Genomic DNA, 23,673 nt, shown 5'->3' with positions numbered 1-23,673 from the left:
CTTGAGGCGATTTCCAAGTGTACAGTCTTCTGGGTGGAAGTTTAAACCAGGTATTTGCTATTGTTAGATCTTCTTCCTGACAGAACTGGACTAGGCGATCTCCTCTGTCATTTCTGGTGCCTAAGCCATGTTCGCCAACAATTTCTCCATCACCCCCTCTTCCTACTTTTGCATTGAAGTCACCCATCACTGTGTTTATATCATGTTTCTTTGTTAGGTTTTTAATCTCTTTTAGGTGTTCATAAAACTCTTCAACATCTTCTTCACTTTTGTCAGCTGTGGGTGCATAAGCTTGGATGATATTTATGTTAGCGGGGTTTCCCTTAAGTTGTAACAGCATTATCCTTTCTGAAAATGGAATCCAATTTAGTACTGATTTATTGATTTCTTCATCTACTATTACAGCTACACCATGTCGATGTTTGTTCTCATCATTCCCACAGTAATACATTGTTGACATTGTTGTATTATCTTGTTGACACTTTCCAGATCCTGGCCATCTTGTCTCGCAAATTCCCAAAATCCGGATGCCCAGCCTCTTCATTTCTCTTGTGGCATTTCTTAATTTGCCAGCTTCATACAGAGTTCTGACATTCCAAGTTGCAATTTTAAAAGTGGACACCATTTTGAGCCCGGAGATTCTTCGCACCCCTGTCTCATTTAAGGGACGCCGGGAACTTGGGGCAAATTGTAAGGGTTTGCTCGCCATGGTGGTTGTTCTGGAGATAAGGTAGAGCAGTAGTTTCTCCGTTTGCTTTCTGCTCCACAGTATTACAGACGTACACAATATAATCATATTGCCATCTGCAAATCTCTGATCACAAGCTTTTCCATCATCATTTGGCTTCAACCTTGTGTCAGTACTGACAATGCTGCTTCCCAATGTCAGGGGCAGTGACCCCAGCAGGTACTTATTTAATGGCGGCACTACTCGCCATGTCACCGAGTTGTCATTGGGCTTTGTGAGGTTTTAAGTGAGACAGAGTTGCCACTTCTGCTCCCCCACGCCCTGATAGCTCAGTCGCTGTTGGTCCACGGCTGCTTATTCGCCAGATTGCTCTGCTTATATCGCAGCTAGCCTCCATATCTGAAGGCTGTTCCCCGATCTGCCACCTGGGGACGCACCCGGTATTAGTCAGCTCTGCCCCGGGTTCAATGATGAGGATTACAGGATGTGTCAAAGGTCATAAATGTAACATTCTATTTGATATAGGTTGTAATGCCTCAACCATCAGTAAGCATTATTTCCTAAAATTAAGAGATAAATTATGGGAAAATGTTACCAATTTAAGGAGACCTGTAAGAATTTCCACTCTCTCTGATTCAAAATCTACAGCATATGAGAAAGTTCGCACAAAAATTTATATACCAGACATCAAACTGTGTGTATATCAAGATCTACTTATAGTTCCTTTCTCTCCTAGCTTGGACTCTCACATAATATTAGGAACAAATTTTATGGAGAAGCATCACTTCTCTTGTGACTTTTCTAGAGGTGAAATATCCCTAATGAATAGAAAAATACATGTTAAAAGAAACAATAAGTCTGAATGCACAGGAACAAGGCAACTGACAAGAAAATTTTGTGTACCTAATGAAGAAGACCGACCTAATAAAGCGCAATCATCTGTAGATAAACCAACTGTGAAGGATACGGATTCAAGCTCTACTATATACTTGATCAGCCTGTTATTCAACTTGACACTGACTTGACATCAAAACTTGAAGTGTCTGATTCTGAGCAAGAAATTTGTGCTGAGAATCAAATGTCAGATAAAATTAATTTTACTAAGATATCTGCTTTACATATCAGAACTGAAAATATAAGAAGAGGAAAGAATTACAAGAGTTTGAGTGATCTCAGAAGGAAGACAAAAAGAATGAATTACCAAGATGGAAGACAACTTAGGTTAGATGTTAATGACAAGGAACTGAACTTCTACCCAGAGAGGACATTACCACACTATAAGTTTAGAGAACAATTGTTTCCTTATGTTGAGAGTAGCAAAAATGAAAGAGTAAATACAAAAGGAAATAAATGTATAAAACATGAACACAAATTAGACTTGATTCAAACTAGGAATTGTTTAAGAGTTCAAAAAGGAAATGAGCAGTCTGATTCCTCTATCAAAGGACCTAGTGTGAAAAATTTTTCTTTAATGAAAAATTTTTCAAAGGAAGAGTAAGCCTTTGTTGGATTCTGATTATATAGAGATTGGAGTAATTATTATTTGTTTCAGAATCCAACATGATCTTCCATCACATAAGCTAAACTTGTAATTATTTAATGTAAATCACTTGTTTATAATTTAATATTCATATAACTACCTTTAACTTTATTTGATATTTAATTATTTAATGAAGGATATATGTATTAATAGTGATAAGACTGTATTTAAATATTATTAAGTTTATTTTATTTATTGCTATATTAATATAAGAACTTGTATTTGATAATTTAACTGCGCATTAATTGAAATATAAATATTCTTTATTTATTCCTATTTGTAGAAGTTTAGCGTTATGCAATACCTCAATTTTACTATATTTTGCTTGGTTGTCATGGAAACGTATGTAAGTAAGCGAGCACATTTTTGGAACACCACGTGAGGAGAAGGTTTATTGAAAAGAGTTTCAGAAAGAAATCACGAGAATAATTTAGGCGGGAAAAACGGATATATAAGCGATGAACGCTGAAATTATTAGGGAATTAAGAGAGAGAAAAAGGAGAGGATTGGCATTAGGTTAGAAGGAGCATTCGGGAATCACAGTGCGATAATAGCGAATCGGCAAGTCACTCAAGCAGCTAATAAAGTCTACTAGTTGAGAGGCGGTTAGCTAATAAATTGTAGAATAATAATTATAGCTACAGAAGACAGCTGAGTGACTACTAAATAGACTAGCGATATTTGTATTTGAGTTGAGATTCAAGTTCAGGGCTGACCTTTCAAGGACACACAGAATCTCGAAATAAAGCATCGAGTAACTAGAGAATAGTAGAGGCTGTAAAATTGAAATTTACCGTTAGCTGTGTTTAGAATTGTAGTGTCTAAAGAATTAATTGAATGCCGGAAGAGTGAACAACTGTGCATATAAAACCTCAAGTTAAGGAATTATTGTGTGTTGCCTTATTTCATGAGTGATCAGTAGTACTTTATGCAACAACGTTTGTTTATGTGTATTGTGACCAATGATTAATTCAGTTATTGCTTAGAAGAATTATTTTAATGAGTGCCGTATACTGTTGAAGTGTTTACAGTTATAAAAAAGTGTTTACGTATAAGTAGGTGAAGAAAAAAGATTATCGGTAAGATTATTCCAACCGTTAATATTCCTATACAGAGAAGTGTGAGAGTTTCATCCTAGAATTTCTTTATACTAACAGTAACTATTGAGGAAGTTAGCTAAAGTGTAAATTTAAAAGTGTTTGTTTGTGAAGAGGTATTACTGCAATTTTTTGTTGTATTTGGGACTTAAGGAACTGTAAGAAGACTGTATTATAGAGATAACAGATTTACCATTGTATGAGTTGAATGATTGAAGTTATCTGAGGAGTTAAAATGTTTGTGATATCTTAATTACTGATTTGAATTTAAGTATAAAGTTTGTTACTTAAATATAAAGAACTAATAAGCTTCATTTCAGCGATATAAACAATATTTTAAATTAAGGCGATATAAAATCCACATTGTTTTAAAACCGAATAAGAAACTCAAAGATTGGAATCAGAGAGTTTCGTGCCGAATATAGTAAACTATAAGGTATCGGCGATCACTAGCGTCAGCTAATGCAAGTGACCCTAGTACGTAGTACAATACCGGACAACTCATTGCAAAGGCGGGGAAAGTTCAGATCGCTATTCTTAGGTATTTCCCATAATGTAAAAACACATTTCCTAGGAAATGTATGCTGTTATTACATTATGGAGGGAGGTCACTACCCAGACCGGTTTCAGCCTTTTTTGAGGCTTCATCAGTGAGTAGCTAGACCATAATACCAAAGTGTATAGCGAAAAGAACTTATATACTCTGCTATACGAGTTTCCAAAGAGGTGCAACCATTAAGTTATTTAAATATAAAGAGCTAATAAGCTTCATTTCGGCGATATAAACAATATTTTAAATTAAGGGGATATAAAATATTGGTTTTAAAACAATGTGGATTTTATATCCCCGAATATAGTAAACTATAAAGTATCAGCGATCACTAGCTGACGCTAGTGATCGCTGATACTTTATAGTTTACTATATTCGGCATGAAACTCTCTGATTCCAATCTTTGAGTTTCTTATTTGGTTTAAAACAATGTGGATTTTATATCCCCTTAATTTAAAAAAATAGTGTAAAGTTTATGATTCTGTGATATTTGTGATATTGTTTATCTAAAGTTGTATTTTGCCTGAATCTCTTTTACTGCACCATTCATAAAATATTCGAATCAATGCGGGTAAATTAAGTAAGTTAAATATTCTCGGCCAGTATATATAATAACAACATATAAAGGAAGGATAGTTGAGAATTGGTTTATCTTTATCTTTAATTCTTGAACTAATTCAGATATAAAGTGGCACAGTCTTTAAATATAAATTTTCTTTATATTTGAATTAGAAATCAACTTACAACTTATCAATTAGTTAAGAACATCGTAATAGTAATCATGTCGGATCCAAAGTATAGATTAAGACGAAGTAGGATCCAACAATGGGTATTATGTGTATAAAAGTTAGATGGGTTTCCCACAATGAGTCTTACAACTCCATGGAGATACCCATATAATAATAATGATTTAAGTTCTCAGCTGCATTTGAATTGTTGTGCGTGTGTGTGTATTGCAATGTTTTATGTATAAATATTTTTCATTAGTAGTTTCTAGTTTTCATGCCTTTTTATTTATTTATTTTTAAAAATATGCTTTTAGTATTTTTTTTTTTTTTTACTTATCTTAACCCACTTATGTTGCCTTTCCAAAAACACTTTTCTTTTTAACTGAAGAAAGAACACCTGAGCACAGTTGTAAATGTCGTCAAGTGCTTCTTCTTCAGTTAAAAATTCAAATGCTCTTTCTCCAGTAAATTAATTTAAATTGTCATCTTAATATTTTACACTGATGTTTTGTGATACTTAAATGTCCTCAGTAGAAAAATAGAATTGTATATTCTATATTAATATTCTATTTTTCCACTGAGTAAAACCCATGGGCTTCTCTACACCATAGAGTACTTTCCCTTTGGTTGACTTATTAATTTAATCATTGTTTTTGTTTTTAGAAACATCCAGAGATGCCAAAGAAGCCTCTTACTCCATATTTCCGCTATTTCTTAGAAAAAAGAGAGAAATACAGCCGGGAACATCCTGATATGTCAATGACTGATTTAGCAAAACTACTATCTCAAAAGTTTCAGCAGATGCCTGAAAAGAAAAAAGTATGTTTACTTTCTTCTCTCTCTCTCTCTCTCTCTTTTATATAAATTTCCATTTAGAGTACCTTGAATATGCAAATAGATTGTGAAAAACTATCAGTATGATATTATTATTATTATTATTATTATTATGCAGCACCAGTAAATTATTCTAACTCTTGTCTAACATGAGTAACAGTGAAATGGAATTTAGTCTGTCATGTGGATCATCTCTGAAGCTTTATTTATATATATATATAAAGAATTGAATGACTAGAACTGAGATTTAAGTAAAAAGGTTTTAATATAAAAAATATTAAAATATATATAGAAAGATGTATATATATATTCACCGATATATAGAAAGCCCACACATACTAACAGATATCTGCATAGCCAGTCCCATCACTTCCCTCCTCATAAGCTTGGAATAATTTCCACCTTGGGACATAGAGCCCATTCTCTTCTGGATGACCCAAATGAACTTCTTACAGAAATAAACCATCTGAAAACTTCTTTTGAAGTTAATGGATATTCCAAGAGAAAATCATTGAAAAATTCCTTCTTAATCCTCCTAGACATCACTCAAAGAAACAATTAGATTCGAAGGCAATATATCTATTCCTGACATAATTACAGTTTCACATAAATTAGCAAAAGTTCTAAGAAAATACAATATCAGAACCTTGTTCACTCCACTTCCAAAGATCCATTTCTTAATAAGCCACCCAAAACTTTGTCATCATCAACTCAAACACTCTGGTGTATATAAAATATTGTGTGATTGTGATATTCCTTATTTTGGGCAGACAGACAAATCTTTCGAATCTCGTATGGAAGAACACATGAGGGACATTACTTACAAGAGACAGCGAGTCAGTGCATTATCAAGTCATATCCTTTTCTTGGCTAATCCTAATGATGAAAACCAAAGTCACAAAGTCTGCTGGAAAAATCTACTAACATCTTCCGTTGCAATGATGAACTAGAGAGAAAAATCGTGGAATCAAGAGAAATCATCTTCATTCCTGTTCGTCCAAATAAGAACTTGAGCTACAACCTCCCAGATTGTCATTCAGCTGTAATCATGTACTGGCGTTCACGAGATGCTACTAGCATGCACTTTCCCAACAATACAACTAACGAAAGAACAGCTTTAAATACAACCACAACGATTTAGTGTCAATTATGTATAGAGACTCTCTCTATGGAGTTCATAGTTTATTTAAGCTTCAGGATTTTAGTGTTTTTTCTTTTTTCTTTCTTTTATAATGTCACCTGATGAAGGCTGTTACAAGCCGAAACTAGTCGTGTGTTTTTATATTAAAACCTTTTTACTTAAATCTCGGTTCTAGTCATTCAATTCTTTATAAAAATATGTGTGTTAACCGAGTTAATGATCATTCTTTCATATATATATAACCAATAAAAAACATTAATGCGTCATGTCATGTTTCATATAAATTCGCAGAATTTTGACAGATGTTATTCACTATCACTGGAGTTCAAATTGTAGCTATTGTTTTTGGATTCAGAATGGCGATAAAATAAACTGTACACAGCTTATTTATTGCCATTTGTAACATAATTTTTATTATTCTGAATTGGTTTGCTTGATTTTTCCATTAAAAATAGTTTGGATTTTAAACTATTTCAGATGACCTGACAAGTTTTAGGTTCTAAATACTAAAATTTCAGTAAATCATTTTTGTTTTCAAAGATGCACCACAAAAAATTGCTAGGTTTCTATTGAGATGGCTAGATAAATTTTAATCATCAGTTTACTAATATGTATCCTTATGGACTGTACAGGATACTATGACGGTACTACATGATTAAATCTACATTCTTCCATTTTTTACTTATTTATAATGTTCTCCCATTTTTTTATGTGATTCTCAAAACTTAGCCTCCAAATGAAATTACTTGTCAGCACTCTAATATTGTTAGATCTTATATTTCTGTTGTCATGGGCAGTTCTGATTGCATATCTTCAATTCTGAAATCAGATTTAATGCCATTTTCTTTCCTAATGTGATTCACATTGATGATGAATAACAGTGGGGATAGAGTAATCTTGTTTGACAGGTTTCATGCAGCAGATAGTCTAGAAAAGATAGTTTGTTGCATAAAGGGAACCCCAAGATAATAGTAACAAATGGACCATTTAGTATCTCATTGATGGTGTCAAAGTATTGGAAAAGGTTAAGGGCAGAATTCAGGAATGAGTAGTTAAGAATTTCTCTTGGTGGAAAGAAAAAGCACATTTTTAAAAAAAATTAAATAGGTCTTGCCTTAGTAATTCATTCAGAAATTTATAGTAACGTTACAGTTTAATTAAATAAAGGAAATGGTTGTATCCTGATATTGCTGAAGCATTTAACAGGATACTGCATGAAACATATTAGCTAAGTCTGCAAATGGAATAGATATGAAGTTAGTGACATGAATATAAGGATAGCTGATAAACAAACGTCAGAGTATATGGTGGGACATGATGACTGAACAAACAGGTGACTAGTGTTGTGTTTCAGATGTTGTATCAGGATGCTGCTCTTTAAAGATATGAAATGATATGAAAGGAAATGTCCACTTTAAATAGACAAACTAGTCTATTTAAATTATCCTGCAGGAATAATTTTAATAGAGTAGTATTGTAATTAAAGGTTAATTTGTTGTCAGATTAGTGCAGGCATCCATTATGCTTTGAATTAAAAAAAATTACAAGTAGTGTCTGACATTGATGGGATTGTGCAAGAAGTACCGAATCTAAGAATTGGAGATAATGTTGGACAGGGATGTCCAACATTACCTCCGATGTCCAAGAATGTCCAGCATAAAAGATCACTTGAATATTGAAGAACACCACAAGAAGATAGTTATTATGCTTCTGTATAAGACGTTAATTTGGCACCTTGATTTCTCAGGATGAGAAAGTGGCAGAGAGGATCCACTGTTGTGTGACCAAGATGGTAACAGATCTGTGAAGTGCTTCTTATGAGGATAGATTGAAAGTTCATGAGTTACAAAAATTGTTCAATAGGTGGGAAATAGAGGATATGATGGACACATTTGTTACTGAGGTGGGTTTATAGGATAAATTTATAGCAAAAAAATTTATTATATGGCAAGTAGGGACAGAACAGGAAATCAAAGATGTGTGAGAATGTGTAATTAGCTATGATGGATTTTTTCTCTTGCTAGTGAATTATTGAACAGATATTTTGTGTGAATAATGGTGAGTACCTTGCACAGTGAGTTTTCAGACTATGGAGATGTCTGAATAATAATTTGAAGAAATATGTTGATATTTTCTTAAAAATAAATATGGAAAAATACTGTGAAACTGTATGTCATCAATCTTGCCTTGCCCACCTCCCCAAGAAACATTTATCTGTAAATTGATGGTCCAGAAATTTGACTTGTCAAGGACATTTGATAACTTGTTGGTTATAAAGTAAATTGATATTTGATTAATTGGACTAAATCCAAATCTTATAAAGATTTGGGTTTAGACCTACTTCAGTGGTTCAGTCAAAACTGAGTGGAAGGAATGCCAGTCTCTGGTCTTGTCTGTTCATACTGACTGTAGTAAACATATCAGGGATTCTTAAAAGCAACCAAAAAATACAGATTATATGGTTAAATAATATGTATTAATATACTTTAAAAGTCAGCAAAGTAAAATGAGTTGTTGTATTTATAAACCAGAAAAATATAAAGGTTATTAATCTGGATAATTGAGAGTGTTGTAATAGTAAAAATTCAAATTTAAAACTGAACCAAAAATATTAATGTACTGTGTTTTTACCAAAAAGAAACAATTAACTAAGTTTGTTTATATTTCTATTTTATATTTAATGTAAAATATAGAAGTTGGGAAAAGGATGAGAGGGCATCCATGTAAGGTAAGAATGAATTCATTGAGGAAAGGGGTGAGAGCTAGATTTTTCTCTCATAGAGTGGTGTGTGATTGAAATGGATTGGGTTGGGAGGTTCTGAGTACACTTAACATGAAATAATTCAAGAAAAGGAATCCCAGTCTATGCAGGTAATATGTGACCTTTCTCGATGAGTCCCCAACTCCCTGGAGATCTCTCTTAATAATAATAATAATAATAGTGTCCCTATGGTGATCAGCTGCAGATTATGATTCTATTAGCCAAAGATGGACATATTATAGGACATAGCTGAATATGAGAGATACTGTGATTTACTGTATCTGCAGTATTTTACTGCAGATATAGTAAACTTCAGGACAACTATCAAATATATATAACTATAACTATAAATTTGTGATTTTCCTTACAACATATTTCATATTGGGTGTGCTTCTAATGCTTATTTAAAATATTTGACTATGTTCTCAAGAGAAAAGTTAATTCTGTTACAGATGCCTCTGTATATTATATCTGATTTATACTTTAATTTACAAGTCACAATATTCCTCTTATATAATACTCACTGGGTAGGTAAATTTTTTTTTAAACAATCTGCAGTTGTTTGTTTGATTTTTTATCTGATCTTTGATAAGAAAACAGATAAAGGCAAAAGATAATTACATCTGTAATGGTTGACACTCTTCAAGTTGAAACAAAAACAATGACTAAGCTTAGATATGGAATGAATGTATGACTTAGTGAATTTTAAGCAGCCTTACAGTATCAGCTTTCTGTAAAAAAATACAAAAGGTGCAATTCTATAATTTTCATTCCTTCATTTTTGTAGTCTAGCATTTCCTTTCCTATGGTTTCCAGTAGCATCATCTAAGTGAAATCATCAGAGTATACAGAAGCTACATAAATTTTTGATTTTGATGAAGTTATTTTGTTATGATAGAAGAATATACTTTTTTACTTGGCATTTTGCCAGAGTTTTACACAATTTCGAAGGATTTTGAAATTAATCATAACTTATTTGCACATTGTCCAGTTTCTGATTTTTTTTTATTATCATTTTAAATTTGGTGTGCAATATTTGATCTCTTATTTGCATTTTCATACAAACAATTTTTTTTTCAAGATGGTGGCACCCGCATTTTGTACTCTAGTCCTAGGTTGAACCACAAGTCTGATTTTTTGTGTTTTATGTATACATGTTGTGGAATATTATTGCCCAAAATTATTTTGATTTAAGCTTTTTTTTATGAAAAAAAATTGCTTCAGTGTTTTCAAAAATTTAAAACTGGCTGATTTTGAAGCCAAAAATGTATCTGGTGGACTAAATAAAAATTTGAAATTTTTATGAGAAAGATAGATACTCTTGACAGGTGGCTAATAAAAAAAAAATTGCCCCATTCTGTTAAGTGTCATCCTTTAGTTTAGATAGCCTGTTGAAAATAGAGAAAATTGCAAATTTTTTGGTTGTCTTCCAGTGTATTAAATACATCCACTTATCAAGACAGCGTTTTTAGGACTCTCTGAGTAGTGTGAAGTAAGCAGCTATATTTTGAGAGTTTTTACATGTCACCAGCATTAAGATTAGAAAAATTCAGTTTCTTACTTTTATGCCAGTAACTTCATCTATGTGACAATGTAATTTCATGTTACTGGGGTTTACAAAGAACAGGTGCACTGTTCAGTTTGAAATGCTTATAAAATTTTGTTATATTTTAACCAGTCTTCCTTAACTAGGTAATAAAAATAACTGGTGCCCTTAAATGTAATTCATTTTTTCAAAGGATATGATCGTGTTTTCAATTATAATAGTAATTCTGTAGTAAGTCATTATTAATTTTAATAGTTGCCATCCTTAACAAACCAGATATCATTCAGTTTAGTTGAAATAACCTTTGATGCTTGAGTGACTACAACAGGTTCAAAGCTCTGAAGCACAATAGTGGCCGACGACAATATTTTTCTCATCTACTGGGACACAATGGTGTCGTGTCCCAGTAGATGAGATTCTGGTTTTTCAAATCATTGTTTAAGCAGTTTACCTTCATGTTCAGTGTCTTTACTGAATACAATAATTTAATACCAGCAGTGTTAGAGAACAAAAGTTGAAGGTGATTTGCAGTAACAATATGTAGTTTATTGTAGCCATTTACAAAGTTGCTAACTTTATGGCTAATCATTCAATGGTTTCTCCATAACAATCACATGAGCTCTTGCCATTGAATGTGACAAAAAAAAAAAAAAAAAAAGTACCACTCTGCAAATAAACCAAAATTATCTTTCTGCTTAGCCAGGTTAACATCTAAAATGTACTATATATGTGTGTGTATATAGTATACACCAGCAGTTTCCCAAACTTTTCCTACGACGGAACACTTCACAAATCCTGAAATTTTTATAATAAAATTAGTTTAATCCTTTATCCAAGTGTGAGCAAACAAAGTTTGCGCCTGAAAGTATCTTCAGGACTGGGGTAAGGTGGTACAACACCAGGGCAACTCGTTGCACAGGTGGAGCAAGCTTCCAACACTCCTATCTCAGTATCTCCCATAATGCAAAACACATCTCCTTGTGGATATGTCTAATGTTATGCATTAAGAGAAGGGCCACTACCCAGACTAGTTTCGACTTTTATTGAGGTCTCTTCAGTGGTAGCCAGGCCCAAGTGGAGATACCAGGCAGAAGCTTTAGCAGGTCATCTCTACCTATAGGAGTTGCCAAATGGTGTGCCACCCTTTTTTAATGAATTACTCTGGATTTAGAGAAAGATGTTGAAAGTTTATTTTTCACTTGGTTAGAGTATAATAAAATTAGTTTAATCCTTTATCCAAGTGTGAGCAAACAAAGTTTGTGCCTGAAAGTATCTTCAGGACTGGGATAAGGTGGTACAACACCAGGGCAACTCGTTGCAAAGGTGGAGCAAGCTGCCAACACTCCTATCTCAGTATCTCCTATAATGCAAAACACATCTCCTTGCGGATATGTCTAATGTTATGCATTAAGGAAAGGGCCACTACCCAGACTAGTTTCGACCTTTATTGAGGTCTCTTCAGTGGGAGCCAGGCCCAAGTGGCTGAGATAGGAGTGTTGGTAGCTTGCTCCACCTTTGCAACTAGTTGCCCTGGTGTTGTACCACCTTACCCCAGTCCTGAAGATACTTTCAGGCGCAAACTTTGTTTGCTCACACTTGGATAAAGGATTAAACTAATTTTATTATACTCTAACCAAGTGAAAAATAAACTTTCAGCCTGAAATTTTTACAGAACACCTTGGTTATTTTGTAATGTATTAATTAAAAATTAATTATAGTATAATCATAAAGAGTATTAGTACACTTATGTTTACGGTGTGACATGTTGACAAATATAAAATTACATTTAAATCGGTTATCACTCACTGGACTAATGAAATTTTGTAGCATATTGTAGTTTCCTCAGGCCAACATCATTAAATTAATTTGTGCTGATTTTCATTGACATATCCCATTCTGATCACCAAAAATTTATAATATTATAAGTACTTACGAGTGAATGCAGCCTTTTCTCCTGTGTGCTGATAGTTTTCCCCTCCTTTTGTACATCGTGGAGATCGCTTTGTAGGCTGGTGGTGGATGACTCACTATCTGTTGCTTCACAAATATCTTCAAAAAGAGATTTCTCATCATCATCATCATCAAATTCATGCCATGTACCCTCAAGGGGTGTACAGGATATAATTGTACTACATGAAAAATTTACATCATTACTAACTTCCTATCTACAATTTTCCTCCAAACCAGTCTGTTACTTGTCAAGACTCCAACATTATCAGATCTTATATTTCTATCGTCTAAGGCAATTTGTACCGTATCAATCCACCTATATCTTGGTCTTCCTCTGGATCGTTTTCCTGCCAATCTGGCAGAGAACATTTCTTTTGCTAGTCTTTCCTCGCCCATTCTGTTTAAGTGACCATACTACCTGAGATTAGCTCTGCTAACGCATTCCTGGATGCTGACAATGTCAAGTTCTTTCCTAATATCCTCATTTTTAATATGATATTACCATTGATGACATCTGTTCATGCCTCTAATCTTTCTCAGGACTCTCGTATCTCTGGTCAAGTGTTTTACTTCTGACCAAGCTCTCAGATCCATAAGTTAAAACTGGTTTGAACAGAACACTGTCTTGTATTATATAGTTAATTTAGTGTTCCAACTAATTTCCCTCTTATTCCATATGAATTTATTCAATTGATTTCCTACCATACCAGCTTTGTTGATTCTGTTGTCTATTTCCATATTTAATTTACCATCTTCACTAAAAATAATGCCTCAGTAGCTGAAACGTTTTACTTGTTACACAGGTTCCCCGTTCACAAAACCGTTGACATTTTCAACAATTCTACCTATTTTCATTGTCTTTGTCTTTTTAATGCTGACCTTCATACCGTATCTATTACAACAGTTTTTCAATTTAGTCAGGGAATCTTTCAAACTTGTAATAGATTTATTTAGAAGTATAACATCGTCCACATAAAGCAAAGAGCTGACATTAACATCTCCAATTCTGATATCATGTTTAATACCACTTTCCTTCATAATGTGATCCATATAGATAATGAATAACAGAGGGGATAATGTACATCCTTGTCTCACACCAGATTTAAGATTAAACCAACTTCCTGTACATCCTTCAATTCTAACTGCTGACTTACAACTCAAATAAAGACTAAGTATTGCTTGATATAATGCCCCATTGACACCATATAAATGTAGCGTATTGAATAGCTTCTCTCTTGGCACCTTGTCATATGCCTTTTCCAGATCGACAAAACTTAAATACAGATATTTGTTATATTTCCATGATTTTTCAACTATTTGTCGTGAAGTGAAGATTGATCCTGACAGCCTCTATTTGGCATGAATCCAGCTTGTTCTTCACCAAGTTGCTCTTCCACAATTCTTCTCAACCGTTTCTCAAGTGTACTTGTATAAATCTTGCCAGGAACACTCAGTAGGGAAATACCTCTGTAATTCACATTGTTTTATTTCCCTCTTTATATATGGGTGCTATGAGAGTTCTACTCCGATCATCAGGAATTTGTCCCTCTGTCCAGGCCTTCTGTACTATACAGTGCAGCCACTGTAAGACTTAAACCACCATACTTCAGCAGTTCTGGTCGAATATCATCTACTCCTGCTGCCTTTCCACATTTCAAGCCTTTGATGGCTTTTTTCTACTTCAAGTATGGATACGTGTTCTTGACTGTATGCCTGTTGAGTGCTTTTTTACCACTGTGCTATCTCTGCTTGTTTCATGTAACAATTTTTCGAATCAGTTACTTCATACTTCAAGGATATCTTTTTCTTCCATTCTCATGTCACCGTTTTCATCTCTAACTCCTTTTACAGCACTCTTTCCTCCATTTCTAAGCTTCTTCAACAACCTCCAGAATATTTTGCTACCTTCTTGATGTTTATAGTACAGGTCTGGGCGACTCTGTACATAGTGCAAGTCTTATTCAGCTCATGGTAAAGGTGGAATAAGCTCTGATCAAAAAATCAAAACAATCAAAATCTCTGATTTAAAAAAAACAAAAAAAAAAAAAAAACCGTTCTACATCTTACCACTTCTTGATATTTATTATCTATGTTCTTGCCAAAGTCCTCCCATGACTTTTGTTTAGCTAGTTTTACACAGTGTTTAGCTTTCTTACATTTGTCTCTGTATTCTCTAAGAGCACAAGCTGACTTATTTGACAGGAACTTTTGATTTGCTTTTTTCTTTTCCTTCGCTGTCTTTTTAACATTCTGTGTCCACCATGGAGTTCTGATTTTTCTATCCTTGCAGACAACCTCACCACATGCCTCTCTGGCTGAATCAATCAGGGTTTCTTCAAAGCTTGCCACTGAATCTCCAAGGCTTGGTTCCTGTTCTCAAACTCTTTCATTTTTTCTTCAATAATCTTTTTGTATTTCAGTCTACAGTTCACATCTGAGAGCTGCTCAACTTTTATTTGCTTTAAAACTTTCTTACATATTATTTTCAATATGAAATTCAATTTTATCCTGCTCAAGACTAAATAGTGATCACTTTCAATTTCAAATCCTCTGTACACTCTTGTGCCCTGCACCAGGGAGAAAACGTCACTATCAACAATAATATAGTTAATAACATTTTTCTTATTCCTTGCCTTCTCTCCATGTGTATTTGTGCACATTTTTATGTTGGAACATGGTGTTAGTAATAACCAGTCCATGTCCTGAGCAGAAATCCAACAGGTATTTGCCGTTATTATTAGCTTTGCTCTTTTCTTCAAATTTTCCCGAAGTATTTTTGTATGTCTGATAATCATTTCCTACTCTGCTATTTACATCCCTAACAAGGACAAACTTTTCCTTTTTCATTGTGTCAGTTGCTTTTTCTAAAGCATCAAAAAATTCCTCCACTTCTACCTTAGCAGAACCTTCTGTGGTACCATAGGAACAAATAAGTCTCATTGTCCAATTCCCTATTCTGATATTTGCCCACATCACTCTACTTGAGACTGCCTGCCATTCAAGAAGATGAGCCTCGTATTTTGTGTTGAATACTATGGCTACCCCTTCTTTTCCTCAATTGTCATTGCCTGAATATAACATTTTGTATTTATTGCTCAGAAAGATCTGACCAGTTTTTGTCCGATTCCCTGTCGAAAACAACGGGGGCTTTGTTTAACCGGGCGACGCCTCAGCCGGCATGAAATTTTGTCATGTTGTACCATCATTTTATATATTAGTTTAAGCCAATAAGAATACAATTTGTTCGGCTAAATTCAAAATTGACAACTCATCCTTGTTCGTTCAGTATCCAGGTAGATACCCAACAGGATGCACCACAAGAAGGTGAGGATTGTACGTTCTGGCAGAAGCCCTGGTTTGTTCTCTGCATTCCTTTAAAGGCTATGTGGAGGTTTCCTCTCAGTTATACAGCTTTGACTATTAAGCACCCCTAAGAGATTTCTTAATACCAAAATTAAACAAAGTCCCTTTTCTCTTATTCATATTAAAATTTAAATATGCATGCCTATTACTTTTAAAAAAATCATGGCACTACAGTTTTGAAACTTTTACCGTACAATACGAACTTGCAAAGAAAGTATTCGGTATTACTAGATTTGAGAACCGGATACAGACTACCTTGATCTTCACTTTTAGTGGGAAAATTTTCTTTATACTTCCTTGCTGATTGGTCACTAACATTTGCAATCCAGATGTTATTTCTTTCAGTTTTGAGAACAGAGGACACGCCGCCTATTGTTGTAATCGGCTTACAGTCAGTTTTATGATCAGTCATAAATAGCGGTATTCTCTTTCCCGATTGTTGAAAAATTTCGATGTGTGAAAATTAATGATAATTCATGAATATTTCCATGTTTAGAAATGTGCCACTTGGTCACTGACAGTTGCTACACAGATGTCATTTCCTTCAGTTTTGAGAACAGAGGATACGCCACCCATTGTTAAAATCAGCTTGCAGGCAATTTTTATGACTGGTCATAAACAGTGGTATTCCCTTTCCCAAATGTTGAAAGGTTTCGATGTGTGAAAATTAACGATTCACAGATGTTAATAGCGTTCTGGGTCTGAGCTTTTCGACATATTCACGAATATTATTCTCCTCAAAATATTTCCACTATAAAATATTTATTCATGAAAAATGCTTAGAAAATTGCAAATCCAGTGACAAGTTCACCTCAACTAAATGACAAATTCCAGGAGAACTTCTCACAGATTCACCTTCCGCAGAACACAGTTTGGGAAACTCTGGCGCGCCCATGCACACACCCACACACTCGCTCTCTCTCTCTCTCTCTGCTTGGAAAGAAGTCATTGGATACCAGAGTGTGTGAGGAACAAACAGCCATGCTACTCAACTTAATAAAATGTAGGACTTCCTTTCGCTATAATGAATGCAGCAGTCCTATGTGGCATACTTTCCACAAGTGTACGATAGTGATCGATGCGAATTTTGTGTAGGCATGTATTGATTTCCCAGACTGTTGTGAGGTGAACATCCCTTGACATCACCTGATGCTTCAGTCCATCCCACAGATATTCAATAGGATTGAGATCAAGGCTCTGTGGAGGCGAGTCAAGTGTGGTGACGTTTATGTTCACAAACCACACAGTTATAGCAGCCGCCTTATGACATTTGCTGAAAGAAATAATAGTTAGTTTCATAGAAATACCACAAAGTAGGAAGTGTTGCGTTGTCCAGAATGTTCAGATACCTCTCGATGTTCAATGTTCGTGGCACCACAAACAGTGGTTTGAGGCCAAACAAGGAAAAATAGGACCATATCATCACACCACCATCTCAGAATTTCCTAGATGGAGTTACACACTTTGGTAAGAGGCATTCACCAGGCATCTGCCATACTCATCCATCTGCTTGGTAGATGGTGTATCATGATTCTTTGCTCCAATAACACAACTTTCCAATCTTCCATATCCCACTATACATGTTCTTTGCACCACTGAAATTGATTCTGCATGTTGGTTATTTTGGGTAATGTGGCTCATGCATATTGCAGCCCTACCATGAAAACCCATGTTATGAGCCTCAGTTCTAAATGTTTTTGTGCAAATTCTTGTTCCATTCAATGCCTGGAACTGCATTCAATGTGTAGGACGACAAAGCAGTTTCATATATTATTCTACGTAGCACCCTGCAGTCACGTTCATTGGGTGTGGTGGTTCACCTATTGTGGGTAGCACTTGCAGCTGACTCTCTGCACTTCCATCTTAGTATGATATCACTGATTGTTGACCTGGGATGGTCCAATTTGTCAACAATTTTTGGAACAGATTGGCCTGCAGCATGGCATCCTATCACAATGCCTCTTTGAAACTCCATCGATTTGCTTCTTGCAGCTATTTTACTTGGACACAGTTGCACTGACTTCGGAGCATCATATTTCTTAAATTTATACCGGCTACATTCATATAATGGCACAATGCAACTTGACTATTGGGGGGAGTGGGAATTCAAGCATTGTCTATATATCTATATTTTAACAGGGACACATTTCTTTCAAATGGTTTGTCAGAGCTTTCTGAAAAGCATGAATTGCAACTGTATTGTTTTCAGATTTTAAACATTATTTTCTTTTAAATACACCACCAACTGGATGCAGTGTATCCTTTGTGCATTTACTCAGTGAAATGACTGCACTCCATCTTACATTACAAAGATATAATTTTCTGAAAAATCCTCTAAAAGTTTGCAAAAATGCAGTGCCTTCTTTTTTTAGTTTTTAAAAACTCAAACTGATATTTTGCAGTGAAATTATGGGTTTTAATTTAATTAAGTTTTCTTTGCAATCAATCCCAAACTCCCACATAGTTTTTATTACAGTGACAAGTTCACCTCAACTATTTGACACCCACTAGTCATATTTAACTGCAGTCAAATCTCATCCTTATTGCAAATTTCTCTGTCAATGACTTTGACCCTCAGCATTCCTGGCAGTAGGAAAGCATACAACTTTCCCTGGAATCTCATTGTAATAAGAAATTTATTACACACTACTATTGAAAGCTGCTAGCATTCATCAGTTTCATATTCTAGTGTATTTGCATAGAAAGGATTAGTTGTTGCTGATGATTCTTAATAATGTTTTAAGGTATAAGTAACACCAAGAGAAAAAAAATTTTTTTTTTATTATTAAACTTAGTATATTTCACTGGTTTTCTGACGAGTATCATCAGAACACTGTTATAACTATAATAGGTACACAGCACTAAACTACGTAATTGAGGAAAAAAATAATTTTAATTGTAACTCACAACAGAACTAATATCCTTGCATGGTGCCCTCTGTGAGTTGCTGCCTTCTGTGTCTGTTGTCTTACTATATTATTAGTAAGAGTTTAAAGTAATCATTTTCCAGAATTTTGAAATGTTAGACCATCATTCTGGTTTAGATTAGGTTGATTGCAAAGAGCTTCATAGCATTCGTTGAAGAGTCTCTTAGATTTGAAAGGGGCTTATGTGAAGAATTTTTATTTTGTGCCATAGGATCCTGTGTCTAGTAGAAATTCCATGTTCTGTAAGATCAAATTTCTCAGCTTGGAAAAAATGGATGTGATCCATGTGTTCTGACCACCCAGTGTCTACAGTATGACCCATCTAGCCAGAATAGGATACATTGCAGGAATAAGGATTCTGAAACACTACATTAAAATGTGTGCTTTATGTTAAATGCTTTATTTTTCTTTACATAATTTACATGTATAGTAAGCTTATCATGCCTATGAATTATGTTAGTATTAATAATGAAATTTGCATCCTGCATGAAGATCAATTTCATAAGATGACTAACCAATTTATGGGCCAATGAAGGCTTACTTTCAAACCAGCTCACCTGTGCAAAACGTAACCTGGCCAAAGTTATTATCTCTGTTGGTAGCTTGGATAATGTTATTCAAAGAACTTTAATTCAAGAGATATATAATGTCACATCTCACATTTTTAAAGAATCTGTCAAGAAAGTATTTTGTAAATCTAAACTAAATCTTATCTTGAAAGTTTTATAAGTAGACAGCTTTACTCTTCCACTCTTCAATTTACAGAAAAATAGTAAACTTGTCTTGTTTCAAATTCATCCAAGATGAAATTGTATCAAGAGGCCTTGATTTCTATATCAATCCAAACAAAAATTCCTTATGTTGATTTCATGCTGCAATAGAAAAGAACCAACATGATCTTTCTTATTCAGCTAACAGATTTTGTTTTGGAATGACACATACTTTATATAGTGCAAAATTACTATGTTTAAACATTCCTTTGTCAGAAATAAAAGCTCGACACTCATTAAAGAACAGCCATAATATTACTATCTCTGAAGTAATATTATGGCTGTTCTTATAATAATAATAACAAGAGCCCATTGTACAGTCATCATGGATTAATAAGAATATAATCATAAGATCCAGTGGCGAATTCTCTATGCTTGCTGCACAAGTTCATTAATTGAAAAACAAGTAATATTTATTTGTTGATAAATGCATGCGTAATAAAATACATACTTTATTTTTATGATCTACAGTCTGTCTACAAAAATAAAAGCATTCCATTTAGGCTTTTATTTTTGTAGACAGAAGATGTTTTAAGCTTGCGCGGCAATAATTGAGCTTTGCGTTGTGTATCGAAGGTCGACGGTCAAGCTACCTTGGCTTGCTCAGTTGTGGGAGCATCCAGGTCCTCACTTCAGCACTGTGATTTCATGCGTGCACATAGCCATTTCCGCTCCCTCAACGTCATCTCACCCTGTTGCTTAAACATGGGCCATATGCAGTCAAAGTAGCTCTAGCCAGTGAGCTTCAGCCAGCCTTTACAAGTGTGTGTGTGGGGGGGGGCTTGGGAAAATTAAGTTACAACCAACTTTTTATGATGATGTTATTGACTAGTTCATAAAGAAGAACTGTAGGGTAGAATTTGTATTCAAGTAGCTAAATTGAAAAAGATAGAATATCATTTGTAAAATAAATGTTGTATTTGTATGATTAAATGTACATAAATTTCTAAATACAGGTAACCCTCGTATAATGTGGTATACTTATACAACACGGTTCCGATAAAAACACGGTCTACAAATTGTAGTAACCCTTTATCTTTTCATGTGTTTTTCACCGCGCGACTTAAACATCAAATTTTATCTTCGTTAAATTTGTGTCTGCCTGTATCCTGCATGTAATTATAAGTAGCGAATTTATATTAGGGGAAATACCCTTTAGCATGCATGTAACTCAATTGTTTACCGTATAAAATGTTTATTGTTGAAAATTGTCCTTGTTCTGCCAGGAAAGTGCATTAAAAATCATAAGTGTGTTCATCTCAAGCTGAGCACTTTATTTTCTGGTGAGTTACATACAATATGTAATGCTTGCTTTTTTTGTATAACAATTATTTATATAGCAATAGCCACAAACTGCAATGAAAAGGAAAAAGCTATATTGAAAACAAAATTTATTTCTCTCAAAGAAAAATATTCAAAATCCTGGATCAGTTGAAAAATAGAGAAAAACCAGGAGTTTTTGTAGGGACTTTGAATTTAAATGAATCAACAATTCGAACAATCAAACAAAATTAACATAAAATCCGAGAAAGCGTTTATTGCTGGATCAACGATAAGTGCAAAGCGCTTTGCTTGTGTATGCGATATTCTAATGGAAAAATGGAGAAATTTCTAATGATTTTGATAGAAGATTGCACCTCAAAAGAAAATTTCCTATGGATGGAAATCTTATTAAACAAAAAACTCTCAAAGTTTATAAACATTTTTAGTGCAGACCAGATGTTCAATGCAGATGAGTCTGGGTTATATTGGAAAAAAGTGCAAAAACCCACCTATATTTCGAAAAATTAAAGATCAGCTCCTGGATTCAAAGTTTCCAAAGATAGAATTACTCTTCTGTTTTGTAGTAATGATTACATGACAAAACCAGTGTTTATTAACCAATCCTCGTGCTATGAAAGATTAAAATATGCACTATTTTATTTTGCCTAAAACATTTATGCATTATGTGCAATGAAGTTTAAGTACAATTTGTAATTTTTATACTATGTATTTGTTTCATAGTATATATGTTTTCTTAACTTACATGAATTACCTGAATTAAATAAAAATATTTTTTTTTGTTGGATATGTCATTGTTGTTTAAATAATAATTTTAAAAAAAAAAGTGATTTTGGAACATAACCCTACTTTTTCGATGTGATCTGAGACTCGCATAACGTGGCATTTCTGCGGAACCTAACATCCATGTTATACAAGGGTTACCTGTACATAGTTTTAAATGGTCTGTAATTCATTATTCTGCTAATCAGACTTCAATCACACCTCTCATTCCCTGAATGATAACAGGAGCAAGCGTGAATTTCAAGACCAGCATTCGCCCCTGATAAGATCAGCATTTTCTTCAAGATTGTTCTACCTATAAACCTATCACTGGAAGTTACACCAAATAATAAGTAAATAAATTAAATCAATTGCTAGACATTGTTAATTTGTTGGATGCTGACTCCATCAGAAAGTTATAAAGCTTTTTCATGCAAAACACCGAGATTATATGGCTTACCCAAAATATGTAAAATGGTCATTCTTTTGCAGCCGGGGATCAATAATATTAGTTGTCCTATTTATAAAGTCAAAAATTTTATCTAACTTGCTTTCCAGTATTACCAGAAAATCTTTCCTACATTTAAGAATACACAGGTATCATCTTTAAAGTGAAAGGTCCACCTTCACTTCTCTGACATCATGGTGAGTTTTGATGTTGTTTCTCTCTTCAGCAACATTTCATTAAATATAACTATTCAGCTTCTTTCTAGGAATTTTCCAGCTGGCATCCTTAAATTATTTTACTTTGCTGACAAGGTAATCTCTTCAAGCATGTGAACCTTTATGCCATGTGTTCCTCTTTGTCACTACTGGTTAACAGTGGTGACAAGTTATATCATGGAGCTTCTTCTTCTTCTACAGCTTCTCCCACTTAAGTGGGGTCACTGTTTGTTATGAGTCTCCTCCACACCTTCCTGTCTTGGGCTGTCACCACATCCAAGTTCTTCATCTTCAAGTCCTCTTCTACCAGCTCCCTCCATCTCTTCTTTGGCCGCCCATGCTTCCGCCTTCCTTGCACATCCATCTGCATGACCCTTCTTCCCACATATTCGTCCTCCCTCCTCATCACATGACCAAACCATCTCAACCTTGCCTCCTGTATTTTCGCTCCTAAGTTCGTAACTTTCACTGTTCCCCTGACATAGTCATTTCTCAGACGATCCTTTCTGGTCACACCGCACATCCACCTAAGCATTCTCATCTCTGCTACTTCCATCCTGCTGATGTTATTTTTCCTCAGGGCCACAGTTTCTATAGCATATGTCATAGCTGGCCTCACTACTGTCCTATAAATTTTGCCTTTCAGATTGATCGGCACCCTCTTATCGCATAACACTCCAGCCATCTCCCTCCAGTTCCTCCAATCCACTTGTATCCTGCATCCCACTTCCTTCTCAGCTCCTCCATCTTCTTCCACTGTTGAACCTAAGTATCTAAAGTCTCTCACCTTCCTGATGACATTTCCTTCCAGCTCCAGATCTGTCTCCTGGCCGCCGCCACCCACTGCGCAACACATATACTCTGTCTTACTTCTGCTCAGTCTCATACCTCTCTCTTCCAGTACTTTTCTCCATCTTTCCAGTTTAGTTCCCGCTTCTTCTCTTGAATCTACACACAGCAAGATGTCATCTGCATACAACATTGTCCAAGGCGCATCTTCTCTCACCTCCTCTGTTACCACCTCCATCACAATATTAAAGAGAAACGGACTTAATGCTGACCCTTGATGCAA

The 23,673-nt window shown here is 34.5% G+C and overlaps 1 protein-coding gene across 4 annotated transcripts in view; it reads left to right on the top strand.

The window, feature by feature from the left end:
* The window catches only part of LOC150107481 (nucleolar transcription factor 1-A-like), a 554,391-nt gene that overhangs the window by 265,213 nt on the left and 265,505 nt on the right, over positions 1 to 23,673 (top strand). For all 4 annotated transcript variants that reach the window (XM_090391894.1, XM_090391895.1, XM_090391896.1 and 1 more), the window contains exon 5: positions 5,267 to 5,422. In XM_090391894.1, coding sequence (XP_090248020.1) covers positions 5,267 to 5,422 — 156 coding nt within the window. The remainder of the gene's footprint in view (positions 1 to 5,266; positions 5,423 to 23,673) is intronic.

Source organism: Typopeltis vanoorti, chromosome 4, assembly GCF_054136105.1.
Source record: "Typopeltis vanoorti isolate ZY-2024b chromosome 4, IOZ_Tvanoo_1.0, whole genome shotgun sequence".
Lineage (NCBI taxonomy): Eukaryota > Metazoa > Arthropoda > Arachnida > Uropygi > Thelyphonidae > Typopeltis > Typopeltis vanoorti.
The sequence above is the reverse complement of the archived record's forward strand: the minus strand, read 5'-3'. Positions and strand labels throughout refer to the sequence as shown.